The sequence below is a fragment of the Parasteatoda tepidariorum genome, chromosome 8, assembly GCF_982258835.1.
Source record: "Parasteatoda tepidariorum strain Cologne lab strain chromosome 8, Ptep-v5.0, whole genome shotgun sequence".
Lineage (NCBI taxonomy): Eukaryota > Metazoa > Arthropoda > Arachnida > Araneae > Theridiidae > Parasteatoda > Parasteatoda tepidariorum.
This window is the reverse complement of record NC_141762.1, coordinates 68,339,556-68,364,106: the sequence shown is the minus strand read 5'-3', so window position 1 is coordinate 68,364,106 and position 24,551 is coordinate 68,339,556. Positions and strand designations below refer to the sequence as shown.

Here is a 24,551-nt window from a genome sequence, read left to right as displayed (position 1 = left end):
TTCTGCCTGCATCATTTAAAAAAAAACGAATTAAATAGACTTAATCTCGAATCTCCAGTAGAAATTTGAGAACTCATAACTATTTAGGAAAAATATCGCAACTTTGATTGACGATAAATTGTATTGGTCGAGGAAAATTGCGTCAATTCTCGACTTTTACAGATTAAACAATTGAAACTTGTATTGCTACTTAAAATAGACATTCGTTAGTCGGAGAGAGGTTTAAATTTTGATTGAGGATTGAATTTTGATTGTTAATTTCTTTGGCAATATCATCACTATAATTTCTGTCTGGAAATTAATCAAACTTCTATTTTCATCGGGAACGTAGCTTTAAATTTTGAGGGTGCTAACTAGTCCGAAAGTAGTTTACAATTGTAAAATTTAAACTATGAAAATACGATAGCGAACTCATAAAAACATAGTAATAAAAATATGCTAGTAATACTACAGTATTTTCCTGTACACTTCCACAGCAAATTTATTTTAAAAAATCTGTTGCAGCTTTGGGAGAAGGTTTACAAGCCTTATGCCTACAGAGATGCTTATACATTTTGTCCCGTTCTTCTGAGGCCAAAGAGTCGTGGATATATTAAATTGCGGACAACTGATCCCTATGATCCTCCAGTAATCGATCCAAGATACCTCACTCATCCTCAAGATGTTCTCACCATGGTGGATGGTAAGATATATAGCTTTCTATGTTACTTCCTAATACTTTCAACAATATTGACCTTTGTTATGTTAATTTGCTTTGTTAAAACTCGAGGCCCAGCACCCTGTTTGCAGCCGCATGGAGAAGAAAACCTAGGAAAATTTCCTACTGTAAAATGGAGAGGAAAGCCACGTAAATTTCCCACGGTTAGCCCAACGGCAAGGGGATTCTAACCCATGATTCATCTCCCACTGAAGATAATTTACGTCAGCACTGTGGTCGGTGCAAGTTGGAAGCAGAATTCGTATCAATCAGCCATCTCTGGGTTACGATCCTGGGTTACCTCATTGGGAGACGAACGCTCTATCCCCCGAGCTACCGTGGCTGATTAGCAATAATTTTTGTTTCTTCTGAGCAACAGTTTTCTACGAAAGTTAAAATTATTGACTTAAAATATATACTAAAAAGAATTCTGTTTACTTACTCCTGTGCCCTCATTCCACATCCAAATATATCTCAAAAGATTTTATTAGGATCGCTTAGTGAACATATACAATTTAGCTTACAAATCATTTTTTAAATGACATTTAAAATTAGAGGTATATTGTTAAAGCAAATTTGGTGAATTAACAACCATAATTGAAAATTTTCACTTAGGCTGATTTATTAAATCTAATTAGCACATGCGTCACTTTCTGCTTGAAGCTGATAGTTAAGTTCTAAGCCATTTAACAAATCACTCTAACGAAAATTTATGATAACATATTAATGTAATTTATACCAAAAATAATAATTGTAAAATAATTAAAATATTTAGTCCAATATTTATGTAAGTTCATTCTGAAATCTGACATAATAAGGTAACATCTTAGAAATACTTTATAATAAAGAAACAATTCTTTTGGTTATAAACTCTTCATTTAGAACAAAAATCAAAATCAAAAAAATTAAAAATAGTAGAGCAGAAAAAGAAAAAATGAATATTGCAGGTAAATACCTTTAAATTAAGAATACAAAAATATTTTATCTGAAATCAATAAATTCAGGATTGCCAACTTTCAGTGATTTTTGGTAAAATTTCTTCTAGTGGAAGCTAAGTTTATGTTTTAATGTATGATTCTTTGTTTTATAAATTTGATTTGAACTTAATTTTACCACCACATGCTAAGAATTCAAAAGTTCATATGGAACACATTTATGTCCCAGATCTTCTATCGTAAGTGTTCTAAAATGTGGGCAAAATTACCAAAAATTATGAAAGCTTTAGTTTTTGATTGGGTGCTTGCAACTCGAGAAGAAGACAATCACTGATACACAGACACGTGACCTATAACTTCAGAGCCAGCTGATCATTTATAAGCAACATGGTGTGTTAAAGTCGAGCTAAGTTTCTCCACATAAGTTAGAATGTTATTAACTTGAAGTTAATTAAATACAACGACGTATCACACATCGGATTTGTTAAAATATAATTCTTTATCGTCTATATATTTTACTTAACTTCGATTTATTATTTGTTTACGTATTTTATTGTAATCGTGATATATTTTGTTTTGTGTACCTGGTAACATTGATGCATGGTTAGTTTGTTTGTGTTCTACATGGCTCCACGCCTGTCTTTATGTTAAGTAGTAAAAGAATATGTAGTGAAAGAATTGAAATATTTGTGAAAGAATATAGAATGTGTCACGTAAGAGAATTGATACTTGACAGACTTGGCTTACTCGCAATAGAAAAGAATGAACAGTTGTTTACGTACACAAATGCCACGCTTCATCAACCAATCAGAATCGATATACTCACTGTATGTCACTTGCTGGTATCCATAGCTTACCTCGCTATAAAATATTTTTTATAAAAGCATAGTATACTATGCTTTTATAAAAACCATATGCCAACTATAGTTGGCAGCTCTGTACCTTCATGACTAATAACAACCAGAAAAATTGAAATTACTATGTTAAAATTCAATCCTACCACGTGTTTCATCAATGCTCCGACAAAAATAAAGAACAGTGTTATATCATTATGTTCTTATGTTATATAGAGATATCTAACTTTGATATATTATTAACAATATCTAACTTTGATATATTATTAACAATATCTAACTTTGATACATTATTAACAATATCTAACTTTGTTACATACATTCCCAGAACAATTGGTTCGAGGCTAAACTATTATGTTGTGCAAATTAGCTACTATATGATCTTAACTTGAACAGAGATTTAATTGAAATTAAAAATCAGTGTAATGCATTCAAATTTCCTATATTGTTTAAAGCAGATATTATCCAACTTTTTCAGTCACGGAATAACTTTACACTAAGAAAAAAAAGTTTGATCAAAACTACTAGAATATGGTAAGATTTACCATGTTTCTGGTCCCATGTAAACGCCGAAAAGCAGGGTAATTTTTACCGAAACGCTTTGGTAATGACTTTGGGTAGGATTAAGAAAAAATATGGTTTTATTACCATACTGTTTAGAAGTAAATGCGGTCAAATTTGATAGTATCATGATACCTTATGGAAAAATAAATAAGCTAGGTTATTTTTACCGAAGTGCTATAGTAATGAATTTAGTAAAACTATCAATAAATTATGGTTTTATAGCATTGGATGAAATATGGTTAATTTCATCATGGTACCTTAGAGCAGGGTATAAAAACCATAATTCAGTTCAATTTACTTTTCAGTTTTGTATTTTTACTAAATGTGTAGTAATACAAACTATAATTTTGAATAATAAAATTTATTGTAAATCGTTACACGAAGGGAAAAATTACCAAATGAATGGTTTAAATATCATAGATTTTGGCTTTTAACAGTTTTTTTTTTTTTTTTGACCAGAAATGACAGTTATAGTTACTAATCCAAAAAATTTTCCTACGTGAAAATTTGGAAAATCTAAGTAGGCTATTAAATTTTATCTCGCAACTTTATAATGTATTTAATAAATTGTACAATTAATTAGCATTAACTAGGTCGTTCAATCATTTAAGATTTCCGAACATTACATTTCACTGTTTATTTCAGAACTCTTTCTACATCACAGATAGCAAAAGCATACATGAAAAAAATTCAAAGCAAATATTTCAGATGAACTGAGTGCTATTTTGATTCTATTATATTTGTTAAATCTTTTTATTTGTTTTCGTTTAAAAAATAAGAGGAAATACGAGAATATTTTGCTCTAAAAAATGGGATTTCATTCGGATAACGCTTGTCTGCTGTTTCACCTGAACGGTGACGAACAATCGATATTCTATTATTTTCCTCACACATCGATAGCGCAAAAAAATCATAGCATCAAAATACTTCCCCCCCCTTTTTTTTTATTATTTTGTTTAAATTTCAAAATATATACATTTTAAAAATTTTTGTTGTTGTTTCTGATACAACTGGCCAATATCATCCAGTCTATCATCCAGCCTATTTGGTGAAGCCAAGCGAATTTAAGGCAGAGGTAGCGTTTCGTGTTTTTCGATATCACCATCTATGGCAGGGTTTCTTAACCTGTGGTTCATGGACCCCTTAGGGGTCCATGGGTCATATTTTGGGGGTACGCCGACTACTTTTAAGACGATTGGATCAATAATATTTAAATAACATTGATCTTTTTTTTTCTAAAGGGTGAAAATACATACATATTTGAAACTAGGTGATTGAGATACCCCAAATTCAGTGCGGACCCTCTAATATCCCTGTCATATTTTTAACATTCTCCACCAACCGGCTTTCAGTTTGCACCATCAGGGGCAACCCCCTGATTACGTCCGATTTACTATTTTTATAATCCTCTATCGACCCCTAATTTTTATGAGCCGTCCCTTTGCTCTTTCTTCTTAGATATCCCAACAATCCTCCACAACATGAGGAAAAGAACATTCGCAAACCATATAAAAATTTAAAATTTTTAAAAACACAAAGTAGCTTTCAAATTTTATTTCAATTGAAAATAAAGTAAAATAAAAATAATTGATGGTTTTTGCAATAATTTTTTTACAGGGGGTGGTCTGTGACTTCCTAAAAATTTCTTAAAGGGGTCCATTATATCAAAAAGGTTAAGAAACACTGATCTATGGGCAAGAATGTGACGTCAGTCACACACACGTCACAGCTCGTTTATAGGACGGACCCTTTCATACGTCCTTTCATTCATTCACAGATCGTAATTTTGACCTGAATTAGAAAAATATTCATCTCCAATTCCATAACCCAAGAGGCATTGATCTGATATAGGAACATGGGGGATCTTGTGATCCGACAAATTTAACGTGCACCACTCATCATTTACTTCATCTTCTTGTTCTCTGAGTCTTCGATCGTCGGGGATCAAACTCACGACCTCAAGGACATGGGCCAAGGTCATATATATATATATATATATATATTTATAGTCCAGTCACATTAATGTGAACACCACCCACTCTCGACGTCAATTTGAAATAATCAATCACAGAAGGCAGGTGGCAGCACATTACTATAGAGTGTATATAAAGGATGTCCTAGGGCATCGGAAAGCATTTCAATCGTTGGCGTAATGCAGAAACATAACTATTTCTCTGACGTCCAAATGGGCATGATTATTGGCTTTCGGGCCAAGGGTGGAAGCATTTCGGAAGCGGCTAATTTTGCGAACTGTGCGCGTGCCGCCGTGGTAAAAGTATACCGTGCATGGCAAAATGGCACTATCCAAAATCATCGTCGTGGCACATGTGGTGCACCACGGGCTATAGATGATAAAGACGAACGAAGGCTACGGAGATGCGTTCGGGCGAATAGACGTGCAACTGTTGAGCAACTGGCCGCCCAGATGAACCAAAAGACTACCAAGAGTAAACCTAATTTACTGCCTTCCAGCACGTCTAGCAGCGGTCAGCTGTGCCAAAGGTGGTTATTCTGGCTTTTGACAGGTGGTCACATTAATGTGACTGGACTGTGTTTTCATATATGTATACATATGGAGAGTGAGATTATTGACGGCCAATTAAACTAACTTTACTTTACAGCAATGAAGATTTGCATGGCCTTCGGAGAATCACCAGCATTCAAGAAATTCGGAGGTCACCCCTATGAGACCACATTTCCAGGATGCGAGATCTATACAAAAAATAGCGATGAGTACCTGGCTTGTGTTGCTCGCACTTACACATCAACCATCTATCATCCTGTAGGCACCTGCAAAATGGGGGCTGCCAATGATCCAACAGCAGTGGTTGATCCACAGTTGAGGTAATAACTTATTCTGTTTGATTAACACATGCAGGTAACAGTTTTGTAATGAATATTCTTCATCCATATTTTTAAAAATCTAAGTAAAAAGAGCTGAAAAGTGATTAATAGAAACGTCTCCTATTTCCTCAGGCAATTAAATCGTTTTTAATGTTTTTCAATTCATCGTCATCACTAGTGATTCAACAGATTTCAATGACGTTTTGTTTCTTTTTCACTTAAATTTTACTTTCCAATACTATTTTGATTACAATATTTTGGTTCTATTTAGATTTCATTTTTGACAAGAGCTCTGAAAATGTATATTACAGGTGATCACTACAGAATTTCCTGCAATGAATATGTGCGGAATAGTTTAGATGGTCTTAGTGTTGGAAGATAAAAATTTAAAAATTGCGATTTCTAATAAATTTTCTATTTAAGCTATTTAAATTAATTCATTAAAGTTTGTATTTTCAACTCACTTATGAAAAACCACCGATTCGTACAATAAGTTAGGATCTATGATTTGAATCAGTATCAAAGTTAATAAACGAATTAATTTTAGCAAATTCAAATTAACACAATAAAATCCATTAACGTGAATCAACATTTAAAAATCAACGGGTTCAAATCAACGTAATATAAATCACCTGATGTATCCTACTGATTTGAATTGAGTTATTCGAATAAACTGACTTGAGTTTCTGGTTGAAATAAACTGACAAGAATCACTGATTCAAATTAATTCAAAACAACTTCCTTAACTAAATTATTCAAATAAACATACTAGAATTATTGATTTAAATAAAATTAATTATTGAGATATTCATACGAATCATTGATTTTAGTCTGTTGATTTAAATCAGCAACTAAATCAAGTTATCAATGCTACAAATAAACTTATTCGAATATTAATTCACCACAACAGATTAGAATCACTGCTTCGAATCAGCATAAAAATATTTCAACAAATTAATATCACTGATTCGAAAAAATTTATAAATTATTTGACGAATTTAAATCACCTATTAGTTAAATATATAGAGAATAAAACAATGAAACTTGTATGTTAATTATCAATTTAAATCATTGTCACAATGGTGTTTCGAATAGTTTCAGTGATTTAAATTGCCATTTCAGTGCACATCACCGTACCCTGTCCAAGTACTTAGGCCTTTTTTCAGGGCTATATCTTTTAACGGCCATGGTATGAATACTGCGCATTTTTTATCATTGTGAGACGACGTTGCCAGCAACGGAGCTGGCATCTTTATCTCCATACTTTCACGCCACAACCAAAAACAGGACTTTCAGCCACAGCAGAGTTTGATATGCACATTACTTCATATGCACGCCGGTTGTTAAATTGGCTGCCAGGTAGGTTCGAACTATTGACCTTAGCACTCCCCCGGAGGTGCGAGCGAGGCCATAGCCTACTGCGCCACTGAAGTGCCTAATTCAGTACTCATCTTAAATGCGTTCATTTAGAAATATTAATAATATTAACAAAATTGATAATAACTATAATTTTCTTCCCTTTCAGGGTCAAGGGGGTGCATGGCTTGCGGGTCGTAGATGGTTCAATAATGCCAAATATAGTGACTGGCAATACAAATGCTCCAATAATTATGATAGCAGAAAAAGCTGCTGATATGATCAAAGGTGTAAGGACGGTAATACGACGAAAAGATAAAAAGAAAAAGAAAAAACGGTGATAGCTAGTTTTGTGTATTAGTGTTTCTCTGACATTGTGAAATATCATTAAGATTATAGTGCCGAATGTTGAATATCATAATAAGTCTTTAAATTACGCGGTTTAACCAACGGCTAATATTCTATGTCTCGAAAGTTATGAAGAAATTTTTGTTAAATTGAAAAAATTCAAGTCTGTCATGTTAATAGGATTTAAAAGATTACTTGAAAAAAAATGTAAGTGATTTTTGTGAATCGACAATTTATGATATTTTTTAAAAAAATGTACCGTTTCAACATTGTAGAAGAACAAATATTCAAGTTTAAATAAGAACTCTATAACTATCTAAATCTATGGGAAAGAGTTTTATAGAATATTTTTCTATTGCATCCTGAAATATGTAAAAGAATGAAGAAAGAATGCAGAGCTTACCCACAACTGTATTCGAAATCGATAGCTTAAGGACAATATTTTTATTTTATGCTCAGAAGTTAAATCTTTCAAATGAGTTGCAAATTGTATTGCCGGCTTATTTTTTTCTAAATATCGAAATTTCAAATAAAAAAATATGTCAAATATTGCAAGATGTGAATAAATCACATTTCGAAAGATATGATTTCTGAAAATAAATTAAAAGTAAATTAATACGTTAAACCATGATTGATGTGACAAGAAAATGTGTCCAAAACGTAAAAAGTGGTGGTTTACAGACATTCAGCCCCTGGAAAATTTGCCTTCATTACTCGTACTGTGTGAGAAGTAATAACAATTATGCTTCAAAACAGGGTATTATTTATTTTTTTTTTAATTTTCAAATTTTTTAACTATGCTTAAAAAAAAAAGTTTCTCAACCTTCAGATAATATCTATATTGAAATTTGTTTTTTTTAACTTAAATAAATATCGTATCAGTATTTCATTTATTTAAGTTTTAACGCAAACAACGAAATTTGAGAGGGAATTTACATAAGATCAAACATTATTCAAAGAAATTGAATTTTTTATTTATTTTTTTATCCCGTAAAATTTCATTTTAAAAACAACGTGCAAATTCATATTAAGGTATTAAATTTAATCATTTTAATTTCAAGGTAGAGCATAGTGCCAGATAATTAAATTTAAGAAGAATTAATTTGCATAATCATATATTTTCAATTAAGCACAGCATTAAGGTGACAACGAATTTAAACAATGTTATGGTTCATCTTGGCACAACATTAAAAATGGAACAAATTTAAACAATGTTATGGTTCAATTTGGTACAGCATTAAGGTTGCAACAAATTTAAACAATGTTACGGTTCAACTTGTTCAAAATTTTCTAACATAGTAATTCAATCCATTTAATAATAATTAATTATTAAACCAAATCAAGGATTATTTAGTTATAGGAGTTTATTACTGTCTGTCTAGCTAAAGAACTCCCCTCGCTAGTTGTCTGGAACACTATGGTGTCTTTGCAAGGTTAAGCTGTTTCAAGTGGTGTTGTGAGGGGAATATTAAGGCTCCTCTCTTTAGAACACACTTTTTCTTGTTTTTATTTTCATCAGACGGCCCTGTAGCGGAAAGAGTTCTTAGGTTGTTTAGACAGTACCTAACGATTTATAACTAACCATATGAAGTCCAGGGGGAGAAATGTCTGGCGATGAGCATTTTATAGGGGAATTGTTGTGCAGTTTGTCCAGGCTCCAAACAAAATCTAATTTCTTATTTTTTATAAAGAGCTTTAAAACTTTTGCGTCCAAATATATCTAATAACTAGTAAATGTATTTTGCCACCACTTTTTAACTTTTTAGATCTATTTTCAAAGTTGGAGATGTATTTTAATGTTTCGTTTTTTCATTACAAACGAGAGAAATTTGTAGTCTTTGTTGATTTTGAGCTTTTCAAATCAAAGTCTATGATTCTCAATGTTGCCATTCCGTATTACTCTAAGAGTAGTACTTGAAATGTTTTGTAAATATATTTATTTATTTTATGTTTGTTTTTGTAAACACTGTTCAAAGTTTATAAATATTTCTATTGTTTCTGAGAGATTTTACGTGCCTTAGCAATTTTTATTTTATCGTACCTGATACGGGTCTTTTGAGTCAGATGTGTTTTTATATATTTGATTTCTATGTACTTCTTGAGGTGACTATGTCTGCAAAAAAGTACTTTGAGGGTTGGATGTATTGGAATTCATGGTGTTTTTTTTTAAAAAAAAATATGCACTTGTTGAAATATCATTAATGTTTACAAGTCCCACCATCATCATATCTTTTTTATAAATTTATGTGCTAAAAAATTTGATTATGAAAGTTCTATCAATAAAAATTATTATACATTTAATCATAACTCATTTTCGATAAAAGTTTTTTAAAGAATGCTTTTCCTGTTATTTTGATTTGTTAAAGAAGCTTCATTTTTTTTATATATATATAAGTGTAATTCCAAAAAAATATTTTCTGAAAAAACTAGGAAAAAAATGTATTTTGTTTTTAATCATTATTCATGTTTAACTAATGTAATTAAAAAGTGTTTTTGAACTCCAAAAAAGTTTTATTCTGATTTTTTTTAAAGCAACTTCGAACTTCTTTTTATAAATTTATGAAGTTTCTGTAAGAAGTCAAAACATTTAAAATTAATATAATATTTTTTACAAATTTATTATTAGTAAAACTCATCATGAATTTAAATTAATTGTATTAATTAATTGTATTAACTGAAATTATTGTAATTGTATTACTGTAATTGTAATTATTTCAATTATGTAATCATATAATACATAATTTTAGCAAGAACAATTATAAAATGCTATTTTGGTCTGCTAAAGTAAATTACATATTTTTTAAATAAATGCACGAATAAAAAATTGTTTTTGAAGTGACTATGAAAAATATTACTGTACATTTAATCTTAATTCGTGTTATTTTATTAAAAAATAGAACTATTAATGATGTTAATTCCCTTTAATTTGTTGTGTTTCAATAAAGCAAATATTTTTTTAATAAAATTTTTAATGTGTAATTACATTCTACATTCCACAAAGTATTGTCAATTCGATTTATAATGTTATCACCATAATTGTTTGATTTTTATTAAAAAGTTTAATAAAATTTGTTTTGAGTATCGTTAAATAGAAGTCTGTGTAATTTATTCTTTATATATTCAACTAATTAATCTTTCTTTACCTCTCGATCCAAAAAAGTAAATCCTGAGAAAAAATTGCATAGGGTTATAAAGTGGTTTGAATTAACATTTAGTCAAATTAGCACAAACTATTATAATTAAAATCTTGAAATTTAAAATGCTTGGAAAAAAGCTTGATAGTAAGATAAAAAATTGTATAATAATTCGGCATTGATTGAATTTACATTGTTCGACCAAGCAATAAAGCCTGGAACAAATGGACTTTAATTTCTATCAGCATATTTTTGAAGGCAATGAAATTTTTAAATCTATTTACAAAAAGACAGTTATAAAATTAATATTAATTTATTGGTTTGCAAACTATATTTTTGGGCTTAAAAAGTTGCTACGTATGTTATTCTATAATAAATGAAGCCATATTCTATGAATGGAATTTTAGCTTTTTTTTAAATTGGCACTTGTAACTCGATAGTGTTCATGAAAATATGGCTTATGTATGACTTTTAAAATCGTTACATGGACAGTTTAAAATTATCTTGAAAAATTGATGGACATATGTTTATAAAAGTATGGCTGCATTTTTTTAAGTTACGGAGAATGGCTTTGAAATAAGCTGTTTGATCCAAATTTTTAAGCACAAAAAGTTCAAGTAGATTTTATTTGTTAAATCAAATAAAGTGAAAACAATTGCTAAAAGTTTTTTCGAAATAAATTACTGAGAAATTACATCGCATTAGCTGCAAAATAACTGCAGTGCTTTTACAGTTAAGATTGCACTACAGAAAATTTGCAGTTAACTCTAGAAAAACTACGAAATTACTTCAGTTCTGTAGAAAAACTACAGTTTATTTTCAGCTGGCATATAGGTATATAAATTCAAATTGAACTATATCTCATAATAAATATTATTTTTAATTCTGCTCCTATTTTTTTACGATTAATCTATAACTATTGTAAAATTCTAATTTATTTGCATTTTCAAATACTTTACTTTTAATTAAATATTAATTCTGCGTTTTCAATTTTGCCTCGAAAATTGAACTTGAAGAAAAGTGGTAAGAACTTTTATGCTAGCAACAAAGGAAAAATAGTTTGTATAATGTAATAAATACTTTATGAAATACGAAGATAGTATTAATTCTGAATTCCAATTAAATAAAAGCTAAAAACAGGATAAAAACAGAAAAATTCAAAATACTGCTTAATTTTTTTAAATATAATATTTTCCACTTTTTCTTTGAATGATATATTTATAATAAAATGCATTGAATATCTGAAGATTTTGATTTGAAAGAATGGATGTTGCAAATGTGAACTTTCATAAATTAAAGACAGCCAACTTTATTAATAGAAAGCAATTTAAATAACAGCAATTATAGATTGTATGAACAATAATTTCGTAAATATCTTTTATAAAAGAAGTAAATGATATGAAATTAATTATCCAGAAATGTTTTTTACCAAAATTATACATCGAAAAAACTAAAACATGGATATAAATTTATTATATTAAAATAAAGTGTTAAAACTTTAATATGAAATCTGAAAAAATTCTAAAACTCTTATCAGATATAATATATTCCCACATGCTTTGACAAGGATTCTAGCAAGGAATCAGATTTTTTTAATATTCCATAATCATCCACATTTAACACTTTCAATTTTAAAAAAATTTTTTGACAAATAATTTAATTTAATGGTGTTGTATTAAAAAACGCTGAAAAACAACTAATTTAAATAGAATGTGTATATGTCACGGGCAATGTAAATAATTGGGCATTGTTTATAATGCCCGGGCAATATAAAAAGTGCCCAAAAGGATATGACAAAATGATAAATTATGTTGCAATTATTACATTGCCCGGTCATTATGTATAATGCTAAAAGTCAAGTGGGCAATTTCTGTCACACACAGCCACAGGGTGTCTTGGGATATTCATCCACTTTTAGATGCACCTGGATAATTTTTTTTTAAATTTTTTCCCACACATGCGCTGTATAAAGCAACTACTTCAATTACTCTTATCTGGCGCAGTTTTTATTATTTTTTTTTAATTTTAAAGCAATAATTTCCGTATCAGTTTAAAATTGATTCAAAAGTTTTGTTTAATTTTTTTTAAATATTTAAGCTATAGCAAAAGTGGCACTAGACCTAGTATACATTTCGGACATTTACCAAAGGTCTAGTCATACTAGGTCTGGTTAAGTGCCATTGCCCGGTATATCCTACACTGATGTTTTTTTAAGGTCAAGTGCCACTGGCCGGTATACATTTGCCCGGTATACCCTACACTGATGTTTTTTTAAGGTCAAGTGCCACTGCCCGGTATACATTTGCCCGGTATACCCTACACTGATATTTTTTTAAAGTCAAGTGCCATTGCCCGGTATATATTTGCCCGATACTCCAAACACTGATGTTTGTTCTAATCTATCGTCAGTAAGTATTAAAATATCGAATAAATGTAATTATATCCACGAATAAATTAGTATCAAATTGGATGTAATAAATATTTCGGACATTCACCAAAGCGACTAATTTGATTGTCAACATTCACCGGTGAATATTGGCCAGCCAGAATCACACCACACGCACGTGGTTGTCCCATTGCTGTCAATTAATCAAAGTGCCCAAAGAAATAATAGCGGTATTTATAATGACCGGGCAATGTGAGAAATTATCGTAAAGTAATTCAAATTTATCATATTGCCCAATTTTAATGGTCATTATTCATAATAACTAAGCATTATTAATACTGACCTAAATAATTACATAACCCGTAATATATATAACAAATGCAAAATAAAATTATTTTCAAAATAAAAGCAACAAGGCACTTCTAATTACTAAAAAGTGAAACAGCGTCTTCTTCAGAAATACCGCTGTGAGCTAAAAGTTGTTTTAATTTTTCTTAATTCAAAATATTAAATGACATATTTCCCAGAAGAAAAAAAATTTAAACGTAAAATAAAAAGGAAGACATAATCTATTCGCGATCGCAACGAACTATAGGGGGCGTTGTTGTATGAGACTAATACCTGCGATTTCTATATGAACAGTCATTCAGTTACTCTGGAGACGTCGTTAATGTAGCACGTAGCATTGCAACGTTCCTTCTTTATTGTGGCTAATTAAATTTAAAAAAGAAAAATGCTTGATATTCTTTCTTGTGCAAACGAAAACAAAATGGTATCTCTTTTTATTAGAGAAGGAATATCCAAAGCACATCGGAAAAATATTTGTACATTAACAGAAAAAAATATGTATATTCTTATAAGAGTTAAAACCTAATGCCCGATAAATAGTTTTACTAAATTTAATGATATACAACGTGAAAAGCTCATTTTAACTTTACATTCTATAGTTTTAAGAATCATATTACTTCAAAAATTAAAATGAACAAAAAGTATACATAAGCCTCATAATTTAATGAAATTTAATTTTGTAAACAAAGTTTTTTGACAACAATTTTTATCAAAAAATTTCAAGTTTCAATAAAAATCATTATTTAGAAACTAAGAAACGTAAAATAAAAAATGCTGACGAAACAAAAACAAAAAAACAATTCTTTTTTGTCGCCATTTTTAGTGCTACAAAAATTCGTCTTTGGAATTTGCCAAAAACACAACAAGATGCAATTTTATTTTTTCAGGAGGAAAATATTTTACCGAAAGAACGAAAATGTACCAATTCTCACAACATGAAACTTTATCTTGGTAAACGTACGTTTTGGAAATGTTATTTCATTTGGAATCTTATTTATCAGAGGTCATATGGCGATATGATTGTTTTGAATCTATGCTAAACTCTATATCGGCTCATTTTCCACCGAAATCCGATTGACTATTTTGATTTTAAATAAAGTGTTTTATTTTATGATTTGTCGCAAAAATTTTAAGTGTAGATTAGCGGCACTTAAAAACCGCCAAATCTGTAGCGGCGGTGGCGCTAATACGTAAGTACCGAATTTTTATTCCATACTTTTCTGAATCATATTACTTCAAACATTGGAATATACAAGAAGTATATATAAACACATAATGTTATACCATTTAATTTTTCAAAAAAAGTATTTTGAGAACAAATTTTATCAAAAAATTATAAACTAAAAAACGGAAAATAAAGAATTCTCAGGATAAAAAAAACGATTTTAAGAATTCTTCACATTGAAATAAAAACTTTCATATTGTTTCTTTTTTTATTATTCTTATAGTTCTTAATCAGACGTAAAAAACCATTCTGTAGAGAACCATCATCAAATGAAAAAAAAATATTTACAAGCAAATTTTTTATTGTAAAAATCATTGCACTTACCTGATTTATAATTCCCGGAGAATTCCAAAATGATAAGTTCCTTGTTTGAAAACTTTATTCTCAAATAATAGATACATAGTTTATCCCTTCATTACTTTTAGATAATATACTACACAGCAAAATTTTATAATTGATATGAATTTGAATATGTAGCTAAAAACAGAATAGCTGAATTCTGGTTGAACTTATTCTTTCAAAACTAAAAAATACTTACCAAGAAAACGATTAAAATTAATTAAGAATCAGCACAAATGGCACTATTTCAAGTAACTTGGATAATTTTTTATTGTTGTTTTCCGAATTATATGGATACAGAAATATATACTATTCTATAACGAAGAAGAATATGTTTTAACTATTACAATTCTGTATGTTCTGAATTCATATTTATTCACTGGAATGACGAAAGCAATGTTGACTTCACTTTAATTCGTAATGAATTGAAGACAGAAGAAATGCATTTTACCTTAATACACCCACACAGCCACCGCTATCCCAGGGATATCCAAACACGTCTGTTGCTTATCCAAATATCCAGTGGATATTCGGATATGTTCCAGACTTCTTACAGATATTTAAACACATCTAAGTCCATGAGTTGGATATTTTAGACATCTCTGGGATATCATTTTTGGATATCTGAGGGATGTGGTAATTTGGTTATTATAGAGATATCCAGGCATATCTAAGTTCTAGATATGGACATTTTGGATATCATTTGGATATTTAATATAGATAAGTTTAAGACATGGATCACTGGATGTCTGTAGAATGTCTAAGAGATGTTTCAAATCGTACTCAATAGCTGACGCAGATCCAGTTTTCGATATCTCAGAGATTTCAGTTTTCGGATATTGATATTCTTTTATTTACAATTCCAAACTCTGATATAATTTTCTTTTTCTGATGCAGATTTTTTTTTTTCTGAATTAAAACAGAATTTTGAATTTTTAAATATTCTTAGATAATTATAATTCGCGATCGCAACGCTCGAGTACGCCATCTAGCGGGAGACTGAAAATATCGGACATTAGTTCCCACAAAACCATTGGCAACGACGGACGCCATTTCATTAGCAGCAAATAAGAAGCAAAATTTCCCTAAGGAAAAGGTAGAACTTCTTGAAAAAAACTAATCAGAACATGCCAAACATTGAAGCAGAACACGCCAAGCATTTGAAGAACAATTTCTGGATAATTTTTACCTTTCTATTACCAACAACATAACTTCCAATTTCATGATAACTTGCTGTTACAGATTGTGTGCATTACGGTAAAATAATTTTTTCTGTCTTCAATTCATTACAAATTAAAGTGAAATCAGCATTGCTTTCGTCATTCCAATGAATAAATAAGAATTCAGAATATGCACAGAACTGTATAATATGTAGTTATAGAATATTGTTCTTCTTTATAGAACAGTATATATTTCTGTATCTATTATTCGTAAAACAACAATAAAGAATCATCCGAACTACTTGAAATAGATTCATTTGTGCTGATTATTAATAAATTTGAATCGTTTTCTTGGAAATTATTATTTTGTTTTGAAGGAATAATTTCAACTAGAATTCAGCTATTCTGTTTTTAGCTACATATTCAAATTCATATCAATTATAAAATTTTACTGTGTAGTATGTTATCTAAAAGTAATGAAGGGATAAACTATGCATATATTATTTGAGAATAAAGTTTTCAAACAAGGAACTTATCATTTTGGTATTCTCCGGGAATTATAAATCAGGTAAGTGCAATGATTTTTACAATAAAAAATTTGCTTGTAAATATTTTTTTTTTCATTTGATGTTGGTTCTCTACAGAATGGTTTTTTACGTCTGATTAAGAACTATAAGAATAATAAAAAAAGAAACAATATGAAAGTTTTTATTTCAATGTAAAGAATTCTTAAAATCGTTTTTTTATCCTAAGAATTCTTTATTTTCCGTTTTTTAGTTTATAATTTTTTGATAAAAATTGTTCTCAAAATACTTTTTCTGAAAAATTAAATGGTATAACATTATGTGTTTATATATACTTCTTGTATATTCCAATGTTTGAAGTAATATGATTCCGAAAACTATGGAATAAAAATTCGGTACTTACTTATTAACGCCACCGCCGCTACAGATTTGGCGGTTTTTAAGTGCCGCCAATCTACACTTAAAATTTTTGCGACAATTCATAAAATAAAACACTTTATTTAAAATCAAAATAGTCAATCGGATTTCGGTGGAAAATGAGCCGATATAGAGTTTAGCATAGATTCAAAACAATCATATCGCCATATGAACTCTGATAAATAAGATTCCAAATGAAATAACATTTCCAAAACGTACGTTTACCAAGATAAAGTTTTATGTTGTGGGAATTGGTACATTTTCGTTTTTTCGGTAAAATATTTCCCTCCTGAAAAAATAAAATTGCTTCTTGTTTTGTTTTTGGCAAATCCCAAAGACGAATTTTCGTAGCACTAAAAATGGCGACAAAAAAGAATTGTTTTTTTTTGTTTTTGTTTCGTCAGCATTCTTTATTTTACGTTTCTTAGTTTCTAAATAATGATTTTTATTGAAACTTCAAATTTTTTGATAAAAATTGTTGTCAAAAAACTTTGCTTACAAAATTAAATTTCATAAAATTATGAGGCTTATGTATACTTTTTGTTCATTTTAATTTTTGAAGTAATATGATTCTTAAAACTATAGAATGTAAAGTTTAAATGGGCCTTTCATGTTATATCATTAAATTTAGTAATACTATTTCTCGGGAAATTAGGTTTTAACTCTTATAAGAAATATACATATTTTTTTCTGTTAATGTACAAATATTTTTCCGATGCGTTTTGGATATTCCTTCTCTAATAAAAAGAGATACCATTTAGTTTTCGTTTGCAGAAGAAAGAATATCAAGCATTTTTCTTTTTTAAATTTAATTAGCCACAATAAAGAAGGAACGTTGCAATGCTACACGCTACGTTAACGACGTCTCCAGAGTAACTGAATGACGGTTCATATAGAAATCGCAGGTAAGCGGCTCACACAACAACGCCCCCTATAGTTCGTTGCGATCGCGAATTCTAACCGTACTCAACAAAAATAGAAATACGAAACTGCAGAATTTATTGTTAGCGAGCGTCTTCATATACAATCTTGATATAAAAATCATTTATTGTTGAAGTAAGTAAGAGTTTTTTATTATTGAAATATTTGTTTTCTTCTTATTGGTTATATTGTCATTTTTATTTCTCCTATATGCATTTTACATATCTCTGAAATGTATGAACTTGGATATAAGTCAGACTTTGATAAATTGTTATGGCTTACAATATGAAGAGTTACTGTTTGAAAAATTTTCTTTAAAGATTTCATTTTCTAATAATGTATGCTTATTAAAAGATAAATCTATTTGTTTAATAAAAAATATTATTAAAATATCAGATGGTAGTGTAAATATTGTAGTCACCAAATTTCTTAGCTGTGTTGATGTTATGAATATCTTGCTAAATCTTCACAGCTATGAATATCCTGCTAAATCTCATATATTTTTGGCTCGGAATCATTCATCTTTATTTTATGTGTGTCAACCATATTTTATGTAAATGCCTTGCCTTAAAAGAAAATGATAATTACAACATATTTCCTTTGTATTATAAATATTAATTACGTTCTAATTAGATTTTAGCTTCTTACCTATATTACATTATACATATTTATTATTTTTCATACTTTTTATATCTTATTGCAAATAAAACGGATCGTTTTGTTCTTGTATAAATTACTTAATCTTCCTCATGTGAACACGCTTAATGTGAACTAATTTTTCTCTTCTCGCTAAAAGTCTTATTAATATCAACAGCCCCTTTTTCCTAGACTTTGCAGTTCAGATTGACAAGTCTAAATACATTAATTTTTTTCACTTAGTAGAATTGAAAGTTTTAACAAGGAATTCCTGTTTTCCTCACAAAATCATTCCTTTAATATTAGCGTTGAATTCTGTTCAATATATATAAATATATACGATTCTTCTATTTTGTTTACCCACTTGCAAATTGCTGAGCCAAATTTTTAATTTTGAATACATTAGCCATTTGTCAGGCTGATGATATTAATACATCATTATTTTATTTGTATATATTGTATATGTAATATTGGCTGCTGAAATTGTTAATAATATTTTATTATTGTGGTCATCCCCATGGCAGAATCACAGCGACATTGTCACAGAATGTTACGGTTCTTGCAGAAAGATTTTTCTTTTAAAAAGTAAAAAAAATTAGTTTTCTTTTCTACAGAAATTTACACATAATATTTGAACCATGCATTTAGATAATCACTTTTTGACGTGCTTAATTTGCACCGGTAGTATCGTAAATCAATGTAAAGTTTCCATTATATTTTCGGCAGTTATTGATATTGATTTTCACCTGGTTTTGTAAATATCTCTATTTATTTCACACTATATGGAAAATTCAAATCTTGCATTTGAGTATTTACTTTTAAGGCAATGATTCTGTCTAATTGTTGGCAGCTATTGATTTCTCAATAGTTTTTATATCGGATATTTTTATACGGTATTAAAATTATTTATTACGCATTTGAGTAACCCCTTTTTGATGAGACCAATTCGCATGATTTCATCGTTAATCTTCGTTTTTTTCTTCTTATATAATGGATTACATTATTTTTTAAAATTTTGATGATTATTTACAAAATGCGAAGAAGAAAATAATTTGTGTGACATCCGCTCCCTCCAACAAAATGCGTAAATAACACCCATAATATTAGAATAAAAAATTATTACATGTTTAATTAAAAAAAATTATAGTTTTTTTGGAAACACAGCTGTTTTGTTATTTTTAAATTACTAACATATATGTTTGTTATATTGAAGTTATCTTACAGAAAGATATTAGTGCCAGACAGTTTTGTTGCAAATAGCTTGAAAAAATTCTGCCACAGGGGTGGTCATTATATTATCTTTGTGCAATTTGCATGTTTTAAAAAAATCATATTTCTTAAGCAATATTTCCACACATACTGAAATGATTGCTTGAGTGTTAGGAATTATCATTGTATATATAGCTTTTAATTTAAAAAATGTTTAACTTAGAATTTTGTTATTTTCATTTTTTATAATATTGCAATTGCTTTATTCATGTATATATCTGAAATATGTAAATGTTCAAAAGTATGTTTAATTTTGCATTATATGGATAATGACCAAGTGCATCAAAACAATGTTTCCATGCACGGACATGATTGCTTGAATACAATGAATTATCATTGTATATATAGCTTTTAATTTAAAAAAATCATTAACTTAGAATTTCTTTATTTTCATTTTTTTGATATTGTAATTGCTGTATTCATGTATATATCTGAAATATGTGTTCAAAAGTACTTTTAATTTTGCTTTATATAGATAATGCCGAACAATTTTTCAATTGTTAAGTTTCTATTGACTGATGAGGTTGCAGTTCTGCCAGTGACCTGGTTGTCAACAAAAGGTTGTGTGTGTGGCCTCCTTTAAAAGCGTATGAAGTAATGAAACTTGTTATGAAGCTAACTAAACCTTCTCCAGATTGGATTTGCCATGAAGCAAAACTTTTGGGTGAATATTTTAATAACTTTTTACTAAAAGAATTTTTTTTTTTTGTCCAAATGCAATTTCAACTGGTACGTATACACCAGTTAAGACACGATGTTTGTATATAATTAAATAGGATGTGATGAACTTTGTATAATTTTTGTTATTTAATTACTAATTTGTTCTTCTCAATCAATACAATCAGTACAATCTCAGAGTGCTGTATACTTCACTATTTTATTATTTACTTCCTTGCTCTTTTCTTACTTTTCTTCCCCTTTGGATTTTTCCTGTGTTACATTGAGTGTTCAATATTGTTATTGTTATGAAGTTTTTTAACTCAGAATTTTACAGTGCACCACTGGATCTAGCCCAGATCTAGATGTAAAGTTTGAATATACATTCATTCAATCTGATACAATTGTTCTTAACCAATTTTGGAAAGTTAAAGCCTATTTATATTATCTAAACCTGTTACCAGACCCAATACTAGACACTGTTAAAACTCCCATTTCTCAACAAAATAATTTGGAAGTTAAAAATAGTATATTTTACAAATCTTTCCCAACAAAATTTTCATTTATTTCATATGTTTACCGATTTGATTAAATAAATCAAAATGACATAAGAAGTATAAAACATTTTTATTTATGAGTTGATTTTAATGTGATAAAAAAGAAATATATATATGTGTATGTATGCACACATATTTTATAAAAAATTTTAAATTTATAAAATAAGTGAAGAGAAGAAAAAAAATCATTAAATTAAGAAAAAAATAGCTGTCACTTTTTACTATTTGTTTTCTTAAGAAAAATTTTTTTCCTTAAGTAAAATTTTTTATGAGTTAGTATTTAACCATAATTACAAAAGCATATGAGCTATCACTCAAATAATGTGCCCTTATTTACAATGCATCAATTCATAAATTTTTTTTTTAATTATTTTGTTCATTGTCTGACTCATGGCATTTGTAGAAGAAAAAAAATTTAATTTTTTAAATTTGAAACATAATTATCTAATATATATAAGCAAGCAAGGTGTGTAATAAAATGTGATGAAATCTACCTTCGTTTTCTAACATAACAGAGCGCCTAGCATTTTTAAAAAGTGCTTATTTTTTATTTTCATATTTTAAAAGATATTTAAGGTGTTTTTATTTTATTGTGGGTTTGAAAAAAGTGCTTAATTTTCTATCTTTTAAAAAGAAATTTTTTAGTGTGGCGATTGTTGTTGTAAATTACAAAAACAAAAAAAAACGTGATATTCACGATTTTCTTTGCAATATTTAACCGAAACTAGTTTAAGTTTTCAAAAATGTGTTTGTATTTTTTTGGAAAGTGATAAAAAATATTTTTTGAGTGCTCATTTTTTGTTGAAAAATTTGATTATGCATGCTGTATAAATATTATTACTGTATCCTTAAATGATAAAGTACAATTGGGTAATTTTAAGAAGCAAAAATATGGAGAAAGGTTACAACAAAAATGTTTAAACTAATATGCCAATAAATTAACCACTGGTCTTTTAATTTTCACCAGCACACATTTTAGAATTTTTTTTTTCCTTCTTAGCATAAATTAAAAGGATTTTTATGCTCTTTCTGGTAGACTTCTCCATAATTCCTTCTATTTTTATCAATCAAATTAGTTTTAGCTTATTGCTTTTAACCAGATTATAAAAAAAAATTATGTGTACTTTATAGTGGCAAAATAGTGCATCATATCATTCTGTATGCAATTAAAAAGTTAACATTTATTGAGAGTAAATGCTATTTTAAAAAGTCACATTTAACTTTTTTACACATTTTTTTACTTTAACTCATTTCTGTAAACAAACTAAACTACAGAAACAAAATTTAAAATTTTGACTATTTTTATGAAAAAAAAATTTCTGATGGAGAATTGAGGGGTAAAAAAATCTGTTAAGGAAAGAATAGGTAGTTTTCTTGAATGTCATAAATAAATATTTAATTTCAATCATTTCTAAAACTTATGCTATGCCATTACTCTGTTTTTAGGTGCTGTGAGGAGAAATCCTTCGATCCAAGACATAGCAACAGACCATGAAATTGAAAAATGTATGAAAAACGGCATGCAAAAAGCAAGAAATGTTTCTTCATTAAAAAATTTTAAATTGTAAATTTTACTTTTTTGTAAATAAACTATTTATATATGATTGTTTCGATTTATACCCTTATTTATTTAACATTCTTTTCAATAAGCGTGAAAATGTAAAGAAATTTCAGTTTCAGAAATGTTCCTTTTTTTCTAATTTAAATTAAAACTCATAATAATAATTTAAACTTTTCTTAACGTTAATTTAAATTTTTTTTTTAATTTTAGAAAATGAAACATTGATGTTTTTCAATTTTTTTTTTTCATAATTGAAAAAATTCAGAATCTTGAAATATTTTCCTATTATTCCTTCAACCTTCATTTTTCAAATACTACAACCAGTTCTTTTCTTCCAATAAAATTTTTTATGCCATAATTGTAATTACGTTTCTAATTTAAAAAACACTCTTTCTGAATATTACAATCACCTTGGAAAAAAATGTATTTTAATAAAATTTTACTAAATTCAGTATATTATAAAATTTACTACTTTAACAAATTTCTTAAGGTAGCAATCAAAGCAAAAAATAATTTAAAGTATACAAATATTTCAAATTAGAATTCTGAAATAATTTGTCAAATAATGTGAATCGGGTATTATGAGTATATTTTACATATATCCTAACATTTTGCAATTAATATTCTCAAAACTTACGTGATATACAATCTAAATATACTCATAATACAAGATAAATCAATTTAATGAGAAATTCTCAATTAAAAATTTGTATCGTTTAATAATAAATAATACAAATTTAGTAAATAAGCATTTTTTAAATACTTTAGTAAACAAAAACTCTCAGACATTCAGGGTTGTCTCTGAGACATCTAAAAGAATATCCTTGGGATATCCAGAAACTAAATATAACAGACATCTAAGCGATGTGAGAGAGATATCAATGTTTAACTTAGGACATCCCTTGGATAACTGTGATAGGTCAAAGATATCAGTCTGATGTCTCTTGGATATGCAACAGACATCAATATCCAAATATCTGCTAGACATCATACAGATGCGACCCCTGGATTTCTGTTGGATATTTCATGGATATTCAGACGTCTCGGGGATCTCTGGTGGATATGGCAATATCCAGTTTTATTATCCAAGAGATATCTCAAAGATGTGTTGTGGCTGTGTGGGCACACATCTGTAACAGTATCCGAAATCGGAAGTCATCAGTTGCAAGTTTGTTGATAATAGAAATTAAAAATTATTGCGGAATTTTTCTTCAAATGTTTGGCGTGTTCTGTTCCTGAAAGATTTACTAATATTCTGGAGATTTTTTTCAAGTTCTTCGGCCTTTTCCTTAGGGAAATTTTGTTTCTTATTTGCTGCTAAAAAATGGCGTCTGATTCTGTCAATGATTTCGATGGAACTAAATGAAAACGTGATAAATTAATGTCTGATATTTACAGGCTCCCGCTAGACGGTGTACTCGAGCGTTGCGATCGCGAATTTAGATCACAGAACATAACAATTTTATTTAGATTTATTATCGTTCGCTTTTTAAAATAAAACGATCGAAATTCCAGCTTATATCTCGCACACAATTAAATAATAAATAAGTCACTCAAGTTTGAGTTAAAAGCACTCAAATATTGCTTAATAAATACCACTCAAGTTTGAGTTAACGCAAAGCAAGAGTTTCGCTCAAATAAGAATGTATTTCACTCGCAGTAAGTATTAAAATATCGAATAAATGTAATCTATTCGATAATGTAATGTAATCGTCAGTATTAAAATAAATAAATGTAATCGTCAGTATTAAAATATCGAATAAATATAATTATATCCACGAATAAATTAATATCAAATCGCATGACGTTTTGAATTTGC

At 28.6% G+C, this 24,551-nt stretch overlaps 1 protein-coding gene and 1 long non-coding RNA gene across 3 annotated transcripts in view; both read left to right on the top strand.

Moving 5' to 3' along the window:
• Nucleotides 1-7,727, top strand: part of LOC147806256 (glucose dehydrogenase [FAD, quinone]-like) — a 133,211-nt gene extending 125,484 nt beyond the window's left edge. The window contains exons 9-11 of the mRNA XM_087169043.1: nucleotides 505-682; nucleotides 5,672-5,894; nucleotides 7,420-7,727. Coding sequence (XP_087025169.1) covers nucleotides 505-682; nucleotides 5,672-5,894; nucleotides 7,420-7,591 — 573 coding nt within the window. The 3' untranslated portion in view covers nucleotides 7,592-7,727. The remainder of the gene's footprint in view (nucleotides 1-504; nucleotides 683-5,671; nucleotides 5,895-7,419) is intronic.
• A 10,365-nt stretch (nucleotides 7,728-18,092) lies between these two features.
• Nucleotides 18,093-22,776, top strand: LOC147806255 (uncharacterized). 2 transcript variants are annotated; one of them, XR_015435877.1, is made up of 3 exons: nucleotides 18,093-18,187; nucleotides 20,433-20,621; nucleotides 22,618-22,776. It is a non-coding gene; the product is annotated as an uncharacterized LOC147806255 (long non-coding RNA). The 2 variants fall into 2 exon arrangements; XR_015435878.1 differs by lacking the exon at nucleotides 18,093-18,187 and adding an exon at nucleotides 18,209-19,273.
• Nucleotides 22,777-24,551: the final 1,775 nt, after the last annotated feature.